The following is a 20,680-nucleotide window of genomic DNA, read 5'->3' as shown; positions in this document are numbered from 1 at the left end:
AGCTGACAGGATGACAGAAAAAGACAATGCAGAAGAATTAATGTAGCAGTATAATTCCAGGGCTCTAGGTGGAGAGATTCCTATTAAGAAGTGTTATATTACTGAGGAAATCATTGAAACTAACAAATGTCTACATATTTGATTTAGAAATGAACATCACTGTGGAAAACATGCAGTGGAATATTAATTGCTTCTCATAGCCATAAAAAAAATTAACGTTCCATTGATTCTTAACAGTCTGAAGGTCCACTATATATAATATTAACTCCAACTTGCAAAAGTACAACTATCCACTTCACCACACATGCCAGCTGCTACCATGAGGCTGAGCCATCGTTTCCAGAAAGAAAATGCCTTGTATATGGTAAATAACTTTGCTGTCATCCTTTCTTTAAGGTACATAATAGTGTAACAGCACACTGTCTATTGAGTAAGCATAGAGGAAAATGATACTAATAAAATACTAATGTGTTTTTGTAGGAGAGGAGAAAAGGATGTAATTCCTTCCCCTGCTGTACTAGGCAAAGGATTTGTACTTAGATTTTGAAGTCAGGATTGAAGAAAAAGGTAATATGCCAACACCACGAAATGTAGGTTAGTACCAGCAATGTGTGGGTTTGCTGTATTTCTGTGTGTCATGTAAAGCAAATTTAGGGAAATAAAAGTGAATATATGTGGCTTTTAAATTGCCAAGTCCTTTTTTTTAATCACGTGTATAACAACAAGGCCACTTAAAACTCTGAGATGTTTTTAAAGGTAGCAAGGTGAATGCTCTACATTATAAATGCTATTGAACATTTGACTCTAAATATGAATTACTTGATTGTGGTAAAGAAAGAAACTTCCCACAGGAAGTCCTTTAGTACAAAGACTTCAAATCTTGTCTTACTGTTAACTTTCCCTAAAGATTTAAAAGATTTTCAGAGACATGTAATGTCAATAAGACTCTTATACCCGGTAATAAATGGCTGGTTTGGGGGGGGGGGTTATTATTTTTCCTGTCTCACTTTTGCTGCTTTGGGTGAAATGAGCCTCCCGTTCAGAGTTTTAAAAACTAGATTACGCTAGAAGCAGTGTGTCCCACACTTCTCAACCTCTGTGATATACCGGAAGTATCTGAAGAGTTTTTACCAGAATATACACATCTGGCCCCATCCTCACAGGATCTCTGATGATTGAGCAGGTCTGGGAGGGAGCCTGAACTTCTTAAGAACAACTGCACTAGATGGGGATTCTCAGAGACAGAGAATTTGTAGATTCTTTTTTTTTTTTTTTTTAATCAATCATTTTAAATAAAAATGTTCCCTAGGAGCCAGCTGGGCCAAATGGTTAACGTGTCCTTGAGGAGAGTTGTGGTATAACGGGGCCCGTAGCTCAACAGTGCGGTAGAAGAGTCAATGGACTCGCTGTCTGTGTTAAAGTTTCCTGTTGGGGCAAAATCATGAGAAGCAGACATGGGCAGAGTTGGGAGCCAGACTTTTACTTGCAATTCCCAGTTACTCACTGCATTCAGGCGAATGGGCACTCTTGTTTATATAAGATCCTTTCACTATTACTACAGAAAAGGGTAGAAATCCCCAAGCACATGGTAAATGGTTTGGAACAAAGAAACAGGAGTACAGAATCGAGAAAGCTGTTACAAAGATTGGCAAAAGTACATGTTCTGAGTGGTGTGTGGGTGTACGTGTGTGGAAGGGCCATGGGATGGGTGTGGCAGGCGCTCGTGAGAAGTTCTCAGTCTGGAGATTTTGCTTCATGTGGTCCCTAGGACGGAATTTTCTCTTTAGAATTAGGAGGACCTCAAGGCACCAGGACCTAGGGCTGTGCAAATACACTCTTTACAAGGAACACCACCAGTTCAGTTTCTGAACATTATTTTAGAGCCTATAAAACATGCTGCTTTTCCCTAGCTTCGTTTCTTTCTTTACCTCATATAAAAAATAAATAAATAAAAAGGGCAAGAGAAGAGCCAATAACTGGCAGTAGGAATGGATAAGAGTCACTCTTTACTTAATAATCTGTGGACAGTCGCTCCAGGCCTTGGCTTTCCTTTTGGCCAAAGCCAGCCAGGCTGGTTCTGTTGACACGGGGGCAGCGTCTGGGGTAGAGAATCTCTTTGTGACTTCTTTCACCAGTGGTGCTGGGGGAGCCGAATCAGAGATCTCCACTAGATTGCATTTTGAAGGAAAAGGAGAAAGGAATAAGTCAGAGCCACATTTTGATTTAGCAGAAGTATGAGATTCAGAAAGGAAAACCCAGTGAAACACTGGGTATCTTTGGCGAGAAGAATTAGAGAAAGAAAGCTACGTGATCGTAACTGTTACATACAGAATTATGGTGATCACAGTGCAGTCGATTCTAATTTCAGAGAATTTCTAGAAACCTAATTTTCTCTGTGCACAGAAGCTATGCCTGTGTAATAATAAGAGGTAAATTCTGTGATTCTAGGCATACAACCAATTTCATGAAGAAAAGGCTTAAACCAAGTAGTTTGAAGTTTGAACCTGTTAGCTGGTGAGGTTAAAAGCTACCTCCTCTACCAAGCATGCCCTGGGTCCCTCCGCCCTCTGAGGCCCATGGATCCTGCCAGCTCTTATCACTCAGACTCCTCTGACAATTCCTTTGCATCCTATCACTATTTATCAGACCTTAGAGACTTTGTGTGGTGAGTGTCCCTTTGTGTGGTGAGGCTTTGTCTGGTGGAGCCAGCTCTGAATTGCATCAACCCTTTGGTGCTTCTAAGAAACCAGGCAGACAGAGGTTGATCTCTTTGACTTTGGAGCTTTCACTATTCTGCAAGAATTCTCTCTTGACACACATCAATATGATGTTTAGAATCCTTAATTCCTGAGTATAAGATCAAACGAAATAATGCCCTTGGAGGTTCTTGAGAAAATGCTCCAAAGTGGTTTTCAAATATAAAGTTTTTTTCTCCTCACCAAATAGTAAATATAGCTTTAATAGTGAGACCTCTTTACATTTCCAGACCTCAGCTAGCAGGTATCCAAGGCATAAAAAAATCTTGGGTCCAGAAGTTGGGTGTCCTCTGAGGAACAGGGCTGCCTAGTGGGAAATCAGATGCCCTAATAACCCCTGAGAGGAAGTTCTTTCAGACCCTCCATCCTCCAAGTGATATGTAACACAGAAATAGTTACAAACATTATTGGATCATTTTATCTTTTAACAGAATAAAGAGTTCTTTTTTTAACGTGCATGTGTCTCCTGTGTGTCATGAACATATAAACACTGCTGTTGTTAATTAACATCAAGGACTTAGAGCACAACAACTTTGTAAAGTCACACCTGGGTCAGAAATTTGCTGTCTGAAATCACATCAGTGAGAAGGGACCAGGGACCACCCCACTTTTGCCTGGAGCATCTGAGCCACTTGGATGACCGTGATTCAGAGAAACAATTTCCATTTCCAACTGGAGCACAGCTCCAGGTAGGGGTTTTCCAATACAGCTTCCTCACATTTACCTTAAGTTTGTGGTGTCAAAGGAAACAGGCTCCTGAGTCCACTTTTCAGCTCAGGCTTGATATCAACTACTTTGCTTTGAGTCACTGCTTCATTTAAATTTTACCTAAAATTCACCTTTCCCCTGAATCCTAATATAATCTTATCTCTTGTTTTGTTTAGAAGGTGCTTATGGTGTGCAGTCTTCCTTGCTGCAGGAAGTTAATAAACCTAATTTTGTTGGACTACGGGCAGTGGAGTTGGAGAGGGCTCATATCACCTTGTTAAAGGTTCAGGAATATAACCAGTCACTTGATATCACATTAGTAGCTTGAAATTAGCCAGGGTTGGGAGTATATACACCACAGCAAATACTACAAATCAGAGGTCTCTCCACTCCCTGAAGAACTGATTGTTAAAAGTTTATCATCACACCACTGATAGTGGGTGAGTTTCTGATGATCTTTATCAGACGAGCTTTATCAGGGTCAGAGTTGATGAATGGGGTTGTGAGACAGCTCGTGCTCTGAAATGCCTAAAATGCTGTGCTAGTTATGACGCTAGAGGAAATAAAACACACCCTAAGAAGAAAAACTTTTAAGTACGGTTAAATAGAAATGGACCTGTTCTCTACCTGTCACAGATGTAGGAAGAGTGTTGGCCTTTTTCAGCTGTTCTCGGCGCTCGAGCCTGGACGCTGCTGTCTCTGGCTTCTTCTCTTCTGGCTGAGCGGTGGACTTGTGCAGGGAACCAGCTCTGCTGACACTGCTGCTTCCAGGCTGCGGGCTGACACTGACCTGGATGGACAGAGAAAGTCAGGGGGAGACTGACCATGCAAGGCAAGGCCTTGGAGGCTTCCATTGGCCAGCCCCCGTTCTCTGGTCCCAGAGGAGGGGCCAGACTGCAAGGGGGAACAGTGTGTGCTCAACCACCGAGCCGCTCAGTGCACATGTCCCGAAGAGGGGACGCTACATACTCTCCCAGAAGAGCCCTTCAAATTAACTATACCGTCAGGGCCACAGAGCAAGATTCCTAATTTCCTCTCGACTCACTGCTCAAATAAAATGCTTCTTGTATTTCTCATATAACCTGTGTGAGCGGATTCTGCCAAATCAGGCTAACGGAAGAGCATAAGGAAACCAAATTTCTAACCTAAAACGCCTCCTTGTCCTAACAGTGGTCAGCTTATTTATTGCTCTCCTGTCTTAAGTATTCTCCACCACTCTCAGCTAGCCTTGTTTTGTTATTGTCGTCTTAAATCCTGTGAACTAAAAGAGCCAAGCTCAGGAACTCCCTGGCGGTCCAGCGGTTAGGACTCGGCCCTTCACTGCCGGGGCCCAGGTTCAGTCCATGGTTGGGGAACTAAGATCCCGCAAGCTGCGCAGCGCAGCCAAAAGAAGAGAGAGCCAAGCTCAGGAAAACAAAGTTAAAGCTGAAGGCTACTTACGTTTTCTTTGGAGAGCTTTTCGGCCTGCTTGGCCTCCCTGGCTTGCTTCCTCTCCTCTCGAGTCGCTTGCTGCTCCCGAAACCCCTTCTGCTTTTGCAGTGCCAGCGTTATCCACAGTGGCTGCGCGGTTTCAACTTTCTCCACAAGTTTGGAGCTGTCTAAAGAGTGTCTGCTCTGAAGCGTCGGCTTTTCTGTGGGAAAAATGACTGTGATATTGTGATGTACAGTAAGAAATACATATTTGGTCTTTGTCCCTGTTTCTGGCACAGAACTAAAACCCTTGCGGTTTCCTAAGTGATGAGAGCATAAAGGTGTCTTCTGTTCTGCTAATGAGGTAACTTTTGGAAAGCACCTAAAGATGGAGGTTGGTTGCCAGTAGAACCAATCATGTGATTAGAGGGTTAGAACTTTTAGTCCCACCCCCAAGCTCTCGGGGAGGGGCGAAGGGTTGGAGGCTGAGTTCAATCACCCACGGCCAATGATTTAATTGATCACGACTATGTGGTGAAGCCTCCATAAAAAGCCAAAAGGACTGGTAAGGAGAGCTTCTGAGTTGGGAACACGTGGAGGTGCTGAGAGAGTGACTAGCTCCAAAAGCATGGAAGCTCTGTACCCCTTTCCCTATTCATCTCTTCCATCTGGCTGTTCCTGAGTTGTATTCTTTATATATAAACTAGTAAGTAAAGTGGTTCCCTGAGCCCCTCTAGCAAATTAACTGAGCAACATAAATTTGCAATTGGCATCTAATTAGATGGGGGCAGTCTGGTAGGACTGAGCCTGTAACTTGTGCAATCTGATGTTATCTCCAGGTAGAAAGTCAGGACTGAAAGAAGTGAGTTGAATTGACACCAGCTGGTGTCAGAGAATTGTTTGGAGGTGTGGGCATCCACCCCCCACATCTCCCCAACAGAGTCAGTAAAAAAATCAGATGTGCATTGAAACTAACTACTCACTTGTCTCAGTCCCTCATCCCCTAAAGCTTGTGACAGTCATCAGGCCAAGAAATAGTCAACTATCCCTTTCTAACACAAACACGGTGCCAATACCTGAGTGACTCCACTGGGTGGGAAAGTAATATATTCAATCAGTGGAAAAAAAAACAGGAGCATGTGTCTCCCCTCAAAATGGAAGAAAAAGTAGTCTCAAGTGTCAAAAAACCTCAGGCCTACAGAGGACCCAGGTAGTTATTTGATTCATTGTCCTGCTTTTATTTATTGCTTTTTCACATTTTTTTTCAATGGAAACTTCTCCATGTCCCCACCCACCCCCCTCCATCCAAACAAGTGGAATCCCAACGTATGAAAGAGGAAAAGGGGACACTGCAGCCTAGTGGGGCTGCTGAGGGCACCAGGACTCTGAGGAACACAGTGGGAAGCTGTGATTTTGGTCCAATGCCCTCATTTTTGCTTTAAATTTTTATTTATTTATTTATTTACTGGCACACTGGGTGGCGTGTGGAACTTCCACGACCAGGGATAGAACCCGTGCCCCCCAGTGGAAGCGTGGAGTCTTAACCACTGGACCGCCAGGGAAGTCCCCAGTGCCCTCATTTGATAGATGTGAGTACTTGGGTCCATAACCATCAACTGCAGTGACCACGGTCACCCAGCACTTAGTGCACGGGCTGAAGCCTGAGCCTAGGACTTCTGACTTCCAGTCTGTGCTTTTATTGTGGTGGACTGTCTTGCCTACGCAACTGGGGGCAACAAACTTCCCAGGTAGATGGGATCAAACACTGAGTAGTAACTGGGCTCTGGAATTGAGCAGACCTGGGTTTGACCTTATGTGACCTTAGAAAAGCTACTTAACCTCTCCAAGCTTTCATTTTCTAATCCATAAAATGGAGATGAGAATGGCATATGCCTCATCAGGCTGATGTGAAGATTAAAAGAGGTCCTCGGTATGAAAACATTTAGAATAGTGCTTGGCATGTAGTAACCGCTCTACGAAAGTGAGTGTTCTTGTTATTTATGTCTGTGAGACAATGATCCCCACTCCCCTTCTACTCCCCAAGTAAAAATTATGTGCTTTTAGAGAGAACCATTCTGGCATTGGCATTGAATCCTTTACTATCTCCAAGGGAAAGGGCCCATTCTAGTCCTGTTCTTTGAAACCAAACAGAAGTCTACACTTTGTTCCAGACCTTACCAAACAGGGCTTTCAGTTAAGTGAACTTCATATTGAGGAGAAAGAACCAAAATAAGTTCGAATTGGGAATTCAAGCACAGAAATTCAGGCAGATCCTTAATTTTCTACAGCTTTTAGATCTATAATGCTGTGCAAAGAATTCATATAATGAGCCTTGTGAACTGTAATATTCCTAACCAAATAAGGGTTCGGTTATGATCTAACATAGGAAAGAAAACCGACACATTTCAGAAGTATTTTTTTAAAAAACTAAAACTGAAAGGAGTTTTTGACTAGTTAAGCAGAAAATCAAAAAATATTTACCACTTCGAGCATTCTACTTACCTGAGAAGCTTTACGTACATTGGAACGAAATGAGTTTCACCTTTTTACTCAAGGGCTGTGTAACACATGTACAAAATGGCTAAAAACCAAATCCCCCAGGTCTAAGTGATTTCCATTTAAAGCAGTTATGTAAAAGAGTCTCACCTGAACTTGCTTGGGAAGGTCATTCAAGCAACAGGCCAGTTTCCTGCCAACAACTTTGACTGGCTTTATCACAAGGGTCGAAATACCTTTAAAGCATAATTGCCTAAACTTACAGTTGACGAAAATAATTTGAAAAGATAAATCTCTAGCCAGGTTTTTATCTTCTTAGATCTGTAGTTTGAATAGTACATCCTGGAGTTATGGACCAGACTCTTTGAAAGGCTGTCACATAATATGTATTAAGGGCCTAACGGGTCTGGATTGTAGTTGGGGATCAATAAACAGAAAACAGGATGTTAAAATGGGATGCCCCAAAAGGTCGTAACAAATAATAAATGGCACTTCCTCCCGTGTTCTGAAGTGATATGCTTGATCACCTACTCAGGACTAGCCAACGAGGTGACCAAAACAGCCACCTCAAGGTCCTAGGGAAATCAGAGCTGAGGCAGAAGCAGCCAGAGTAGAGAATTTCTTTGAAATACATTGTTGGAGCATGGTGTGTTCCCACGTCCTCTCCCCAGCAGAGGAAAGGGGGCTAAGCCAAGTGAGAGGATCTCTAATGAGAGCACTCAGATAAACTCCCGGAGTCTGTGGGGCACAGACTTGAGGTTCTGTTTACACCAGGAAAAGCCCAGAGGCGAGGACGGTGGCTGCCAGGGGCCTGGAGAAGAGGCGTTTGTGCTGGGAAGACATCTGTTACTGAGTGATGCTTGAGGTTCAGGTGCTAGCCATGTGGATGGGGGAGAGAGGGGCAGTCTGGAGGGGAACCAGGGACCCAGGGCTGCCTGGAGGAGGCGCCACTGAAGTAGGGGAATTGCAGGAGGAGAAAGAGCCCAGGTGGCACATGAGGGGTCTGAGGAACACACAGAAGAATCAGCACTGAACATCCCCCAAGAGCAGTGAACGTTGCTGCCTCACCTCTCTCCCTTCCTTTGCTCTAGCTATGGAGCCTGTTTCTGGGCCAGGAGGAAGGGCAGAAGTCGACCAGGCCTGCACCCCCACTTTAGGCATTTCAGCCCAAAGCAGGCCAAATTAGGAGGGAGACACTTAGTTTGAAATACTGTTTGGAGTTTGATTATGACACTGGAGGCAGCATATAAATTACTAACATGAGATAGTTGTTACTAAAGGTGCCTAGAGGACTTTTTACTATCAAAAAGTAACTGAAAAGATAGAAAGAACTCCAACTCAACAACAACTAAAAAACCCAATTAAAAAATGGGCAAAGGACTTAAATGGACATTTCTCCTAAAAAGACATACAAATGACCAACAGCATATGAAAAGGTGCTCAACATCATTAATCATCAGGGAAATGCAATCAAAACCACAATGAGGGGCTTCCCTGGTGGCGCAGTGGTTAAGAATCCGCTTGCCAATGCAGGGGACACGGGTTCGAGTCCTCGTCCGGGAAGATCCCACATGCTGCAGAGCAACTAAGCCCGTGAGCCACAACTCCTGAGCCTGTGCTCTAGAGCAAAAAGAGAAGCCACGGCAGTGAGAAGCCTACGCACGGCAACGAAGAGTAGCCCCTCTCTCCGCAACTAGAGAAAGCCCGTGCACAGCAACAAAGACCCAATGCAGCCAAAAATAAATAAATTTTAAAACCACAATGAGGTATCACCTCACATCTGTGAGAATGGCACGTGTGTGTGTGTGTGTGTGTGTGTGTGTGTGTGTTTATCTCCCAGAAAATAACAAGCGTTGAACAGAATGTGGAGAAATTAGAACGCTTGAGTGATGCTGGTGGGATATAAAATGGTGCAGCCACTATGGAAACAGTAGGGTGGTTCCTCAAAAAATTAAAAATAGAATTACCGTATGATCCAGCAATTCCACTTCTGGATATTTATCCAAAAGAACTGAAAACAGGATCTAGAAAAGATATTTGCACATACATGTTCACAGCAGTGCTATTCACGATAACCAAGAGGTGGAAGCAACCCAAATGTCCATCAACAGATGAATAAACAAAATGTGGTATATACATACAATGGGATACTATTCAGCCTTAAATAGGAAGGAAATTCTAATAGATAACTAATGAGAACCTATTGTATAGCACAAGGAACTCTACTCAATGCTCTGTGGTGCCCTAACTGGGAAGGAAACCCAAAAAAGAGGGGATACAGGTATACGTATAGCTGATTCACTTTGCTGTACAGCAGAAACTAACACAACATTCTAAAGCAACTATATGCCAATAAAAATTAATTTTAAAAAAAGGGAAATTCTGACACATGCTACAATATGGACAAACCTTAAAAACATTATGTTTAGTGGAAGAAGCCAGTCACAAAAGGACAAATTCTGCATGATTCCACATATATGAGGTATCTAGAGTATTCAGATTCATAGAGACAGAAAGTGAAACAGTGGCTGCCAGGGGCTGGGGGAGATGAAAACGGGAGTTGATTAATGGATACAGAGTTTCAGTTTTGCAAGACGAAAAAGTTCTGGAAATTGGTTGTACAGCAGTGTGAATGTAGCGTTACTGAACTATACACTGAGAAATGGTTAAGATAATAAATTTTACATTATGTATTTTTTACCACAATAAAAAGAACTTGTAAAAGTGACTGAAAGAATTATGGGGGGGAATCGGGAAGACGGGGGAAGAGTAAGAGGCGGAGATCACCTTCCTCCCCACAGATACACCAGAAATACATCTACATGTGGAACAACTCCTACAGAACACCTACTGAACGCTGGCAGAAGACCTCAGACCTCCCAAAAGGCAAGAAACTCTGCCACGTACCTGGGTAGGGCAAAAGAAAAAAGAATAAACAGAGACAAAAGGATAGGGACGGGACCTGCACCAATGGGAGGGAGCAGTGATGGAGGAAAAGGTTCCACACACTAGAAGCCCCTTTGCGGGCGGAGACTGCGGGTGGCGGAGGGGGAAGCTTCAGAGCCGCGGAGGAGAGCACAGCAACAGGGGTGCAGAGGGCAAAGCGGAGAGATTCCCGCACAGAGGATCGGTGCCGACCGGCATTCACCAGCCCGAGAGTCTTGTCTGCTCACCCTCTGGGGCATGCGGGGCTGGGAGCCAACGCTCGGGCTTTGGTCGGAGCGCAGGGAGAGGACTGGGGTTGGCGGTGTGAACACAGCCTGAAGGGGGCTAGTGCACCACAGCTGGCCAGGAGGGAGTCTGGGGAAACGTCTGGACCTGTCGAAGAAGCAAGAGACTTTTTCTTCCCTCTTTGTTTCCTGGTGCGCGAGGAAAGGGGGTTAAGAGTGCTGCTTAAAGGAGCTCCAGAGACGGGCGTGAGCCGCGGCTAACAGCGCAGACCACAGAGACGGGCATGAGGTGTTAAGGCTGCTGCTGCCGCCACCAAGAAGCCTGTGTGTGAGCACAGGTCACTATCCACACCTCCCTTCCGGGGAGCCTGTGCAGCCTGTCACTGCCAGGGTCCCGGGATCCAGGGACAACTTTCCTGGGAGAATGCACAGCGCACCTCAGTCTGGTGCAACGTCCCACCGGCCTCTGCTGCCACAGGCTCGCCCCGGATCCGCACCCCTCCCTCCCCTCGGCGTGAGTGAGCCAGAGTCCCTGAAGCAGCTGCTCCTTTAACCCCATCCTGTCTGAGTGAAGAACAGACGCCCTCCGGCGACCTACACGGAGAGGCGGGGCCAAATCCAAAGCTGAGCCCCGGGAGCTGTGTGAACAAAGAAGAGAAAGGGAAATCTCTCCCAGCAGCCTCAAAAGCAGCGGATTAAAGCTCCACAATCAACTCGATGTACCCTGCATCTGTGGAATACATGAATAGACAACGAATCATCCCAAATTGAGGAGGTGGACTTTGAGAGCAAGATTTACTATTTTTTCCCCTTTTCCTCTTTTTGTGAGTGTGTATGTATATGCTTCTGTGTGAGATTTTGTCTGTATAGCTTTGCTGTCACCATCTGTCCTAGGGTTCTATCTGTCCGTTTTTTTTTCTTAAAATTTTTTTTTCTTAATAATTATTTTTTATTTTAATAACTTTATCTTACTATATTTTATTTTATCCCTTTCCTCTTTCTTTTCTTCCTTCCTTCCCTCCTTCCTTCCCTCCCTCCCTCCCTCCCTTCTTTCCCTTTCTTTCTCCCTCCCTCTCTCTCTGTCTCTCTCTTTCTTTCTACTTTTTCTCCCTTTTATTCTGAGCCGTGTGGATGAAACGCTCTTGGTGCTGCAGCCAGGAGTCAGTGCTGTGCCTCTGAGGTGGGAGAGCCAACTTCAGAACACTGGTCCACAAGAGACCTCCCAGCTCCACATAATATCAAACAGCGAAAATCTCCCAGAGATCTCCATCTCAACACTAGCACCCAGCTTCACTCAACAACCAGCAAGCTACAGTGCTGAACACCCTATGCCAAACAACTAGCAAGACAGGAACACAACCCCCCCCCCATTAGCAGAGAGGCTGCCTAAAATCATAAGTCCACAGACACCCCAAAACACACCACCAGACGTGGACCTGCCCACGACCTGCCCACCAGAAAGACAAGATCCAGCCTCATCCACCAGAAAATGGGCACTAGTATCCTCCACCAGGAAGCCTACACAACCCACTGAACCAACCTTAGCCACTGGGGACAGACACCAAAAACAACGGGAACTACAAACCTGCAGCCTGCAAAAAGGAGACCCCAAACACAGTAAGATAAGCAAAATGAGAAGACAGAAAAACACACAGCAGATGAAGGAGCAAGATAAAAACCCACCAGACCTAACAAATGAAGAGGAAATAGGCAGTCTACCTGAAAAAGAATTCAGAATAATGATAGTAAAGATGATCCAAAATCTTGGAAATAGAATAGACAAAATGCAAGAAACATTTAACAAGGACCTAGAAGAACTAAAGAGGAAACAAGCAACGATGAACAACACAATAAATGAAATTAAAAATACTCTAGATGGGATCAATAGCAGAATAACTGAGGCAGAAGAACGGATAAGTGACCTGGAAAATAAAATAGTGGAAATAACTACTGCAGAGCAGAATAAAGAAAAAAGAATGAAAAGAGCTGAGGACAGTCTCAGAGACCTCTGGGACAACATTAATTGCACCAACATTCGAATTATAGGGGTTCCAGAAGAAGAATAGAAAAAGAAAGGTACTGAGAAAATATTTGAAGAGATTATAGTTGAAAACTTCCCTAATATGGGAAAGGAAATAGTTAATCAAGTCCAGGAAGCACAGAGAGTCCCATACAGGATAAATCCAAGGAGAAACATGCCAAGACACATATTAATCAAACTGTCAAAAATTAAATACAAAGAAAACATATTAAAAGCAGCAAGTGAAAAACAACAAATAACACACAAAGAAATCCCCATAAGGTTAACAGCTGATCTTTCAGCAGAAACTCTGCAAGCCAGAAGGGACAGGCAGGATATATTTAAAGTAATGAAGGAGAAAAACCTACAACCAAGATTACTCTACCCAGCAAGGATCTCATTCAGATTTTATGGAGAAATTAAAACCTTTACAGACAAGCAAAAGCTGAGAGAGTTCAGCACCACCAAACCAGCTTTACAACAAATGCTAAAGGACCTTCTCTAGGCAAGAAACACAAGAGAAGGAAAAGACCTACAATAACAAACCCAAAACAATTAAGAAAATGGTCATAGGAACATAACATATCGATAATTACCTTAAACGTGAATGGATTAAATGCTCCAACCAAAAGACACAGGCTTGCTGAATGGATACAAAAACAAGACCCATATATATGCTGTCTACAAGAGACCCACTTCAGACCTAGAGACACATACAGACTGAAAGTGAGGGGATGGAAAAAGATATTCCATGCAAATGGAAACCAAAAGAAAGCTGGAGTAGCAATTCTCATATCAGACAAAATATACTTTAAAATAAAGACTATTAGAAGAGACAAAGAAGGACACTACATAATGATCAAAGGATCGATCCAAGAAGAAGATGTAATAATTCTAAATATTTATGCACCCAACACAGGAGCACCTCAATACATAAGGCAAATACTAACAGCCGTAAAAGGGGAAATCGACAGTAACACATTCATAGTAGGGGACTTTAACACCCCACTTTCACCAATGGACATATCATCCAAAATGAAAATAAATAACGAAACACAAGCTTTAAATGATACATTAAACAAGATGGACTTAATTGATATTCATAGGACATTCCATCCCAAAACAACAGAATACATATTTTTCTCAAGTGCTCATGGACCATTCTCCAGGATAGATCATATCTTGGGTAACAAATCAAGCCTTGGTAATTTAAGAAAATTGAAATTGTATCAAGTATCTTTTCCGACCACAGTGCTATGAGACTAGATATCAATTACAGGAAAAGATCTGTAAAAAATACAAACACATGGAGGCTAAACAATACACTACTTAATAACGAAGTGATCACTGAAGAAATCAAAGAGGAAATAAAAAAATACCTAGAAACAAGTGACAATGGAGACACGACGACCCAAAACCTATGGGATGCAGCAAAATCAGTTCTAAGAGGGAAGTTTATAGCAATACAATCCTACCTTAAGAAACAGGGGCTTCCCTGGTGGTGCAGTGGCTGAGAGTCTGCCTGCCGATGCAGGGGATGCGGGTTCGTGCCCCGTCCAGGAGGATCACACATGCTGTGGAGCGGCTGGGCCTGTGAGCTATGGCTGCTGGGCCTGCGCGTCCGGAGCCTGTGCTCCACAACGGGAGAGGCCACAGCAGTGAGAGGCCCGTGTACCGCAAAGAAGAAAAACAAAAGAACACAAAAAAATAGAAACAGGAAACATCTCGAATAAACAACCTAACCTTGCACCTAAAGCAATTAGAGAAAGAAGAACGAAAAAAACCCAAAGTTAGCAGAAGGAAAGAAATCATAAAGATCAGATCAGAAATAAATGAAAAAGAAATGAAGGAAACGATAGCAAAGATCAATAAAACTAAAAGGTGGTTCTTTGAGAAGAAAAACAAAATTGATAAACCATTAGCCAGACTCATCAAGAAAAAAAGGGAGAAGACTCAAATCAATAGAATTAGAAATGAAAAAGGGGAAGTAACAACTGACACTACAGAAATACAAAAGATCATGAGAGATTACTACAAGCAACTGTATGCCAATAAAATGGACAACCTGGAAGAAATGGACAAATTATTAGAAAAGCACAACCTGCCAAGACTGAATCAGGAAGAAACAGAAAATATGAACAGACCAATCACAAGCACTGAAATTGAAAATGTGATTAAAAATCTTCCAACAAACAAAAGCCCAGGACCAGATGGCTTCACAGGAGAATTCTAGTAAACATTTAGAGAAGAGCTAACACCTGTCCTTCTCAAACTCTTCCAAAATATAGCAGAGGGAGGAACACTCCCAAACTCATTCTACGAGGCCACCATCACCCTGATACCAAAACCAGACAAGGATGTCACAAAGAAAGAAAACTACAGGCCAATATCACTGATGAGCATAGATGCAAAAATCGTCAACAAAATACTAGCAAACAGAATCCAACAGCACATTAAAAGGATCATACACCATGATCAAGTGGGGTTTACTCCAGGAATGCAGTGATTCTTCAATATACGCAAATCAATCGATGTGATACACCATATTAACAAACTGAAGGAGAAAAACTATATGATCATCTCAATAGATGCAGAGAAAGCTTTCGACAAAATTCAACACCCATTTATGATAAAAACCCTGCAGAAAGCAGGCATAGAGGGAACTTCCCTCAACATAATAAAGGCCATATATGACAAACCCACAGCCAACATCGTCCTCAATGGTAAAAAACTGAAAGCATTTCCACTAAGATCAGGAACAAGACAAGGTTGCCCACTCTCACCACTCTTATTCAACACAGTTTTGGAAGTTTTTGCCACAGCAGAGAAGGAAAAGAAATAAGAGGAATACAAATCTGAAAAGAAGAAGAAAAGCTGACACTGTTTGCAGATGATATGATACTATACATAGAGAATCCTAAAGATGCTATCAGAAAACTACTAGAGCTAATCAATGAATTTGGTAAAGTAGCAGGATACAAAATTAATGCACAGAAATCTCTTGCATTCCTATACACTCATGATGAAAAATCTGAAAGTGAAATCAAGAAAACACTCCCATTTACCATTGCAACAAAAAGAATAAAATATCTAGGAATAAACCTACCTAAGGAGACAAAAGACCTGTATGCAGAAAACTATAAGACACTGATGAAAGAAATTAAAGATGATACAAATAGATGGAGAGATATACTATGTTCTTGGATTGGAAGAATCAACATTGTGAAAATGACTCTACTACCCAAAGCAATCTACAGATTCAGTGCAAACCCTATCAAACTACCACTGGCATTTTTCACAGAACTAGAACAAAAAATTTCACAATTTGTATGGAAACACAAAAGACCCCGAATAGCCAAAGCAATCTTGAGAACGAAAAACGGAGCCGGAGGAATCAGGCTCCCTGACTTCAGACTATATACTACAAAGCTACAGTAATCAAGCCAGTATGGTACTGGCACAAAAACAGAAATATAGATCAATGGAACAGGATAGAAAGCCCAGAGATAAACCCACGCACATATAGTCACCTTACCTTTCATAAAAGGAGGCAGGAATGTACAGTGGAGAAAGGACAGCCTCTTCAATAAGTGGTGCTGGGAAAACTGAACAGGTACATGTAAAAGTATGAGATTAGATCACCCCCTAACACCATACAGAAAAATAAACTGAAAATGGATTAAAGACCTGAATGTAAGGTCAGAAACTATCAAGCTCTTAGAGGAAAACATAGGCAGAACACTCTATGACATAAATCACAGCAAGATCCTTTCTGACCCACCTCCTAGAGTAATGGAAATAAAAACAAAAATAAACAAATGGGACCTAATGAAACTTCAAAGCTTTTGCACAGCAAAGGAAACCATAAACAAGACCAAAAGACAACCCTCAGAATGGGAGAAAATATTTGCAAATGAAGCAACCGACAAAGGATTAATCTCCAAAATTTACAAGCAGCTCATGCAGCTCAATAACAAAAAAACAAACAACCCAATCCAAAAATGGGCAGAAGACCTAAATAGACATTTCTCCAAAGAAGATATACAGACTGCCAACAAACACATGAAAGAATGCTCAACATCATTAATCATTAGAGAAATGCAAATCAAAACTACAATGAGATATCATCTCACACCAGTCAGAATGGCCATCATCAAAAAATCTACAAACAATAAATGCTGGAGAGGGTGTGGAGAAAAGGGAACACTCTTGCACTGCTGGTGGGAATGTGAATTGGTTCAGCCACTATGGAGAACAGTATGGAGGTTCCTTAAAAAACTACAAATAGAACTACCATATGACCCAGCAATCCCACTACTGGGCATATACCCTGAGAAAACCGAAATTCAAAAAGAGTCATGTACCAAAATGTTCATTGCAGCTCTATTTACAATAGCCCGGAGATGGAAACAACCTAAGTGCCCATCATCGGATGAATGGATAAAGAAGATGTGGCACATATATACAATGGAATATTACTCAGCCATAAAAAGAAACGAAATTGAGCTATTTGTAATGAGGTGGATAGACCTAGAGTCTGTCATACACAGTGAAGTAAGTCAGAAAGAAAAAGACAAATACCGTATGCTAACACATATATATGGAATTTAAGGAAAAAGAAAATGTCATGAAGAACCTAGGGGTAAGGCAGGAATAAAGACGCAGACCTCCTAGAGAACGGACTTGAGGTTATGGGGAGGGGGAAGGGTGAGCTGTGATGGGGCGAGAGAGAGTCATGGACATACACACACTAACAAACGTAGTAAGGTAGATAGCTAGTGGGAAGCAGCCGCGTGGCACAGGGATATTGGCTCAGTGCTTTGTGACAGCCTGGAGGGGTGGGATAGGGAGGGTGGGAGGGAGGGAGACGCAAGAGGGAAGAGATATGGGAACATATGTATATGTATAACTGATTCACTTTGTTATAAAGCAGAAACTAACACACCATTGTAAAGCAATTATACCCCAATAAAGATGTTAAAAAAAAAAAAATCTAGAAACAATAAATGCTGGAGAGGGTGTGAAGAAAAGGGAACACTCCTGCACTGCTGGTGGGAATGTGAACTGGTACAGCCACTATGGAGAACAGCATGGAGGTTCCTTAAAAAACTACAAATAGAACTACGATATGACCCAGCAATCCCACTACTGGGCATATACCCTGAGAAAACCATAATTCAAAAAGAGTCATGTACCAAAATGTTCATTGCAGCTCTATTTACAATAGCCAGGAGATGGAAACAACCTAAGTGTCCATCAACAGATGAATGGATAAAGAAGATGTGGCACATATATACAATGGAATGTTACTCAGCCATAAAAAGAAACAAAATTGAGCTATTTTGTAATGAGGTGGATGGACCTAGAGTCTGTTATACAGAGTGAAGTAAGTCAGAAAGAGAAAGACAAATACCGTATGCTAACACATATGTATGGAATTTAAGAAAAAAAATATATGATGAAGAACCTAGGGGTAAGACAGGAATAAAGACACAGACCTACTGGAGAACGGACTTGAGGATATGGGGAGGGTGAAGGGTGAGCTGTGACAGGGCCAGAGAGAGGCATGGACGTATATACACTACCAAACGTAAGGTAGATAGCTAGTGGGAAGCAGACACATGGCACAGGGATATCGGCTTGGTGCTTTGTGACCGCCTGGAGGGGTGGGATAGGGAGGGTGGGAGGGAGGGAGACGCAAAAGGGAAGAGATATGGGAACATATGTATGTGTATAACTGATTCACTTTGTTATAAAGCAGAAACTAACACACCATTCTAAAGCAATTATACCGCAATAAAGATGTTTAAAAAAAAAAAAGGAATAAAGACACAGACCTACTAGAGAATGGACTTGAGGATATGGGGAGGGGGAAGGGTAAGCTGTGACAAAGCGAGAGAGTGGCACGGACATATATACACTACCAAACGTAAAATAGATAGCTAGTGGGAAGCAGCCGCATAGCACAGGGAGATCAGCTCGGTGCGTTGTGACCACTTAGAGGGGTGGGATAGGGAGGGTGGGAGGGAGGGAGACGCAAGAGGGAAGAGAGATGGGAACATATGTATATGTTTAACTGATTCACTTTGTTATAAAGCAGAAACTAGCACACCACTGTAAAGCAATTATACTCCAATAAAGATGTTAAAAAAAAAAAAGAATTATGCCCAAGATATTATCCAAGAGATGGGGGAAAAATGAGCAAAACAGCCAAAAAAAAAAAAAAAAAGTAAATAAAACAAGGTTTTGCTAAATTCTATGGAATTTTTGAATAATTTTTTTGAACAAATATATGACTATGGTCATTCAGTCCAAGAAGTAACATTAGGAACATTAATGTAACAAGTGTTCCTAGAGGCTTAATTACAGCATTTTACAAATACCAGGTGAGAATTACAGCAAGAAGTCCTAGGGTAACAAATGGGAAGATCATTTAACCCGGGAAAGAACTCCTCATCCAGGTTTTACCACTATGAGGAACAGGCAAGTCACCTAACTTTTTGGATGTTGATGTCCTCATCTGTAAAATGGAGCCAGGACAAGGCACACGTGCTGTGAGATGAAATGAGATGGTGTAAACAGAAGCCCTTTGTAAGTGATTAAGCACAAAGGATTACTGTTGTTGAAATTTTCCACAACAGTAAAATCCCTAACTTCAGTCAAGGTTTTAAAAGACAGAGAAGTTCTTTGTTAATCGCATAATCTTTTTAATGGGGGAGTTCAAAGTGTCTAATTAAAATTTTGTTTTGTGACAGTGCTTAAACCTATTCTCTTTCATTCTAAACTCACTGGATGAGGAGAACCACAGCCAGCCCACTCATGTTCCCCACTCTAGGCTCTGGGGAGACGAGCAAGTGTATCCTGGCATCTAATCACTGCTCCTGTAGGTCACTTCTTGGGAGAAAGGACCACTTAGTATCTGTCCTACCCACTGGAAGGAGGTGAGAATCTCAGCATGAGATGATATCTGGTGATCTCTATAATCAAAGCATTGGAGGACAGACACTGGGGGATTATCATTGCTATTTCCATTCCCACTGGAGTGGGTTCAGTCAATGCCTTCCCAGGGCCTTGGGCCCATGTATTGGTCCTTGCTGACCTCTACCTAGGGAATGGAGACCCCTTTCTAAATCGGTGTCTCCAAAAAAGTGTGTGTGTGTGCCTTCAAGGATGTGCAAGGCAATTCACTGAGAGTGAAGAAAGAAAAGATTAAAATTTCTATTTACCTATTTTAAAATCCAGAAATAATAGAATCGAGCTTTTCTAATACTGAGTACCCAGATGCCGACACCTCACTCAGCCCATGTATCAGAAGGCCGTGTATAACCAATGGTATGTTTAAGGACTCCGGAGGCGGGGAGGGATGGAGATGGCAGAGTAGGAAGATGTAGAGCTCTCACCTCCTGCCACCAACACATTAAAAATACATCTACATGCAGAACACTTTTCATGGAACGCTAGCTGGAAACTGGCAGAAGAACTCCTATCAACCAAAGTTGCAAGAAAGATTTCCACATGACTGGGTAGGATGGACAAAAAGGCATAGGGTTGGGACCCCTGCCCCCGAGAGGGATCTGAAAGGAAGAGAAGGTCGGTATGGGTGGACCCTTGCCCTGGGGAGCCAGCAGGTTGAGCCACAGACTGGGCATCCCAATCCTAGTGTTGTACATGGAAGGAGACAAGTCCCCTTGGCTGCCGGGAGAACCGCTGGGACAGACAGAAGGGCTGGAGAAGCCTAGACTCTACTCGTGAGGAGTGTGCATGCACTGGTTGGTCAACAATCATGGTGGAGAGAACTCTGCACTGGTGGCTGCCACCTTGCTGCACTCCCCAGTCTGAGCTGGGTGAACACCCCAGCCCCACTCGCTCCACACCACTGCTTGGCGTAAGACCTGGGCCAACTGGCCCCCTGGGGAAAGACTCAGTCTAGCTACACAGAGACACACTGGGGGCCCTGGGTGTGATCCGGTGGGGTGGTGGTCACTGTCAGTGTGTGCTCAGGCGGCCCCGCAGGAGCATGCCGCAGTTTGTCTCCCAGCCTAGCAAGAGCGCCCCACCCACTCCACACTGCAGCTTCGCTCTGGATCTGGGGCAGACAGGTCCTGGGAGAAAACTGCCAC

General features: G+C 43.0%; 1 protein-coding gene across 1 annotated transcript in view; it reads right to left on the bottom strand.

The window, feature by feature from the left end:
• Positions 1 to 2,006: 2,006 nt before the first annotated feature.
• The window catches only part of CRACD (capping protein inhibiting regulator of actin dynamics), a gene marked incomplete at its 3' end in the record, with an annotated part of 128,712 nt that continues 110,038 nt past the window's right edge, over positions 2,007 to 20,680 (bottom strand). The window contains exons 8-10 of the mRNA XM_082838892.1: positions 4,905 to 5,095; positions 4,092 to 4,254; positions 2,007 to 2,167 (exon numbers count right to left, since the gene is read on the bottom strand). Of these exons, the coding sequence (XP_082695018.1) occupies positions 2,007 to 2,167; positions 4,092 to 4,254; positions 4,905 to 5,095 (515 nt within the window). The remainder of the gene's footprint in view (positions 2,168 to 4,091; positions 4,255 to 4,904; positions 5,096 to 20,680) is intronic.

The sequence above is a fragment of the Leucopleurus acutus genome (assembly GCF_964270905.1).
Source record: "Leucopleurus acutus genome assembly, chromosome: 4".
Taxonomy (NCBI): Eukaryota; Metazoa; Chordata; class Mammalia; order Artiodactyla; family Delphinidae; genus Leucopleurus; species Leucopleurus acutus.
Note: the sequence above shows the minus strand (reverse complement) of the source record. Positions and strands in the feature narration are given on the sequence as shown.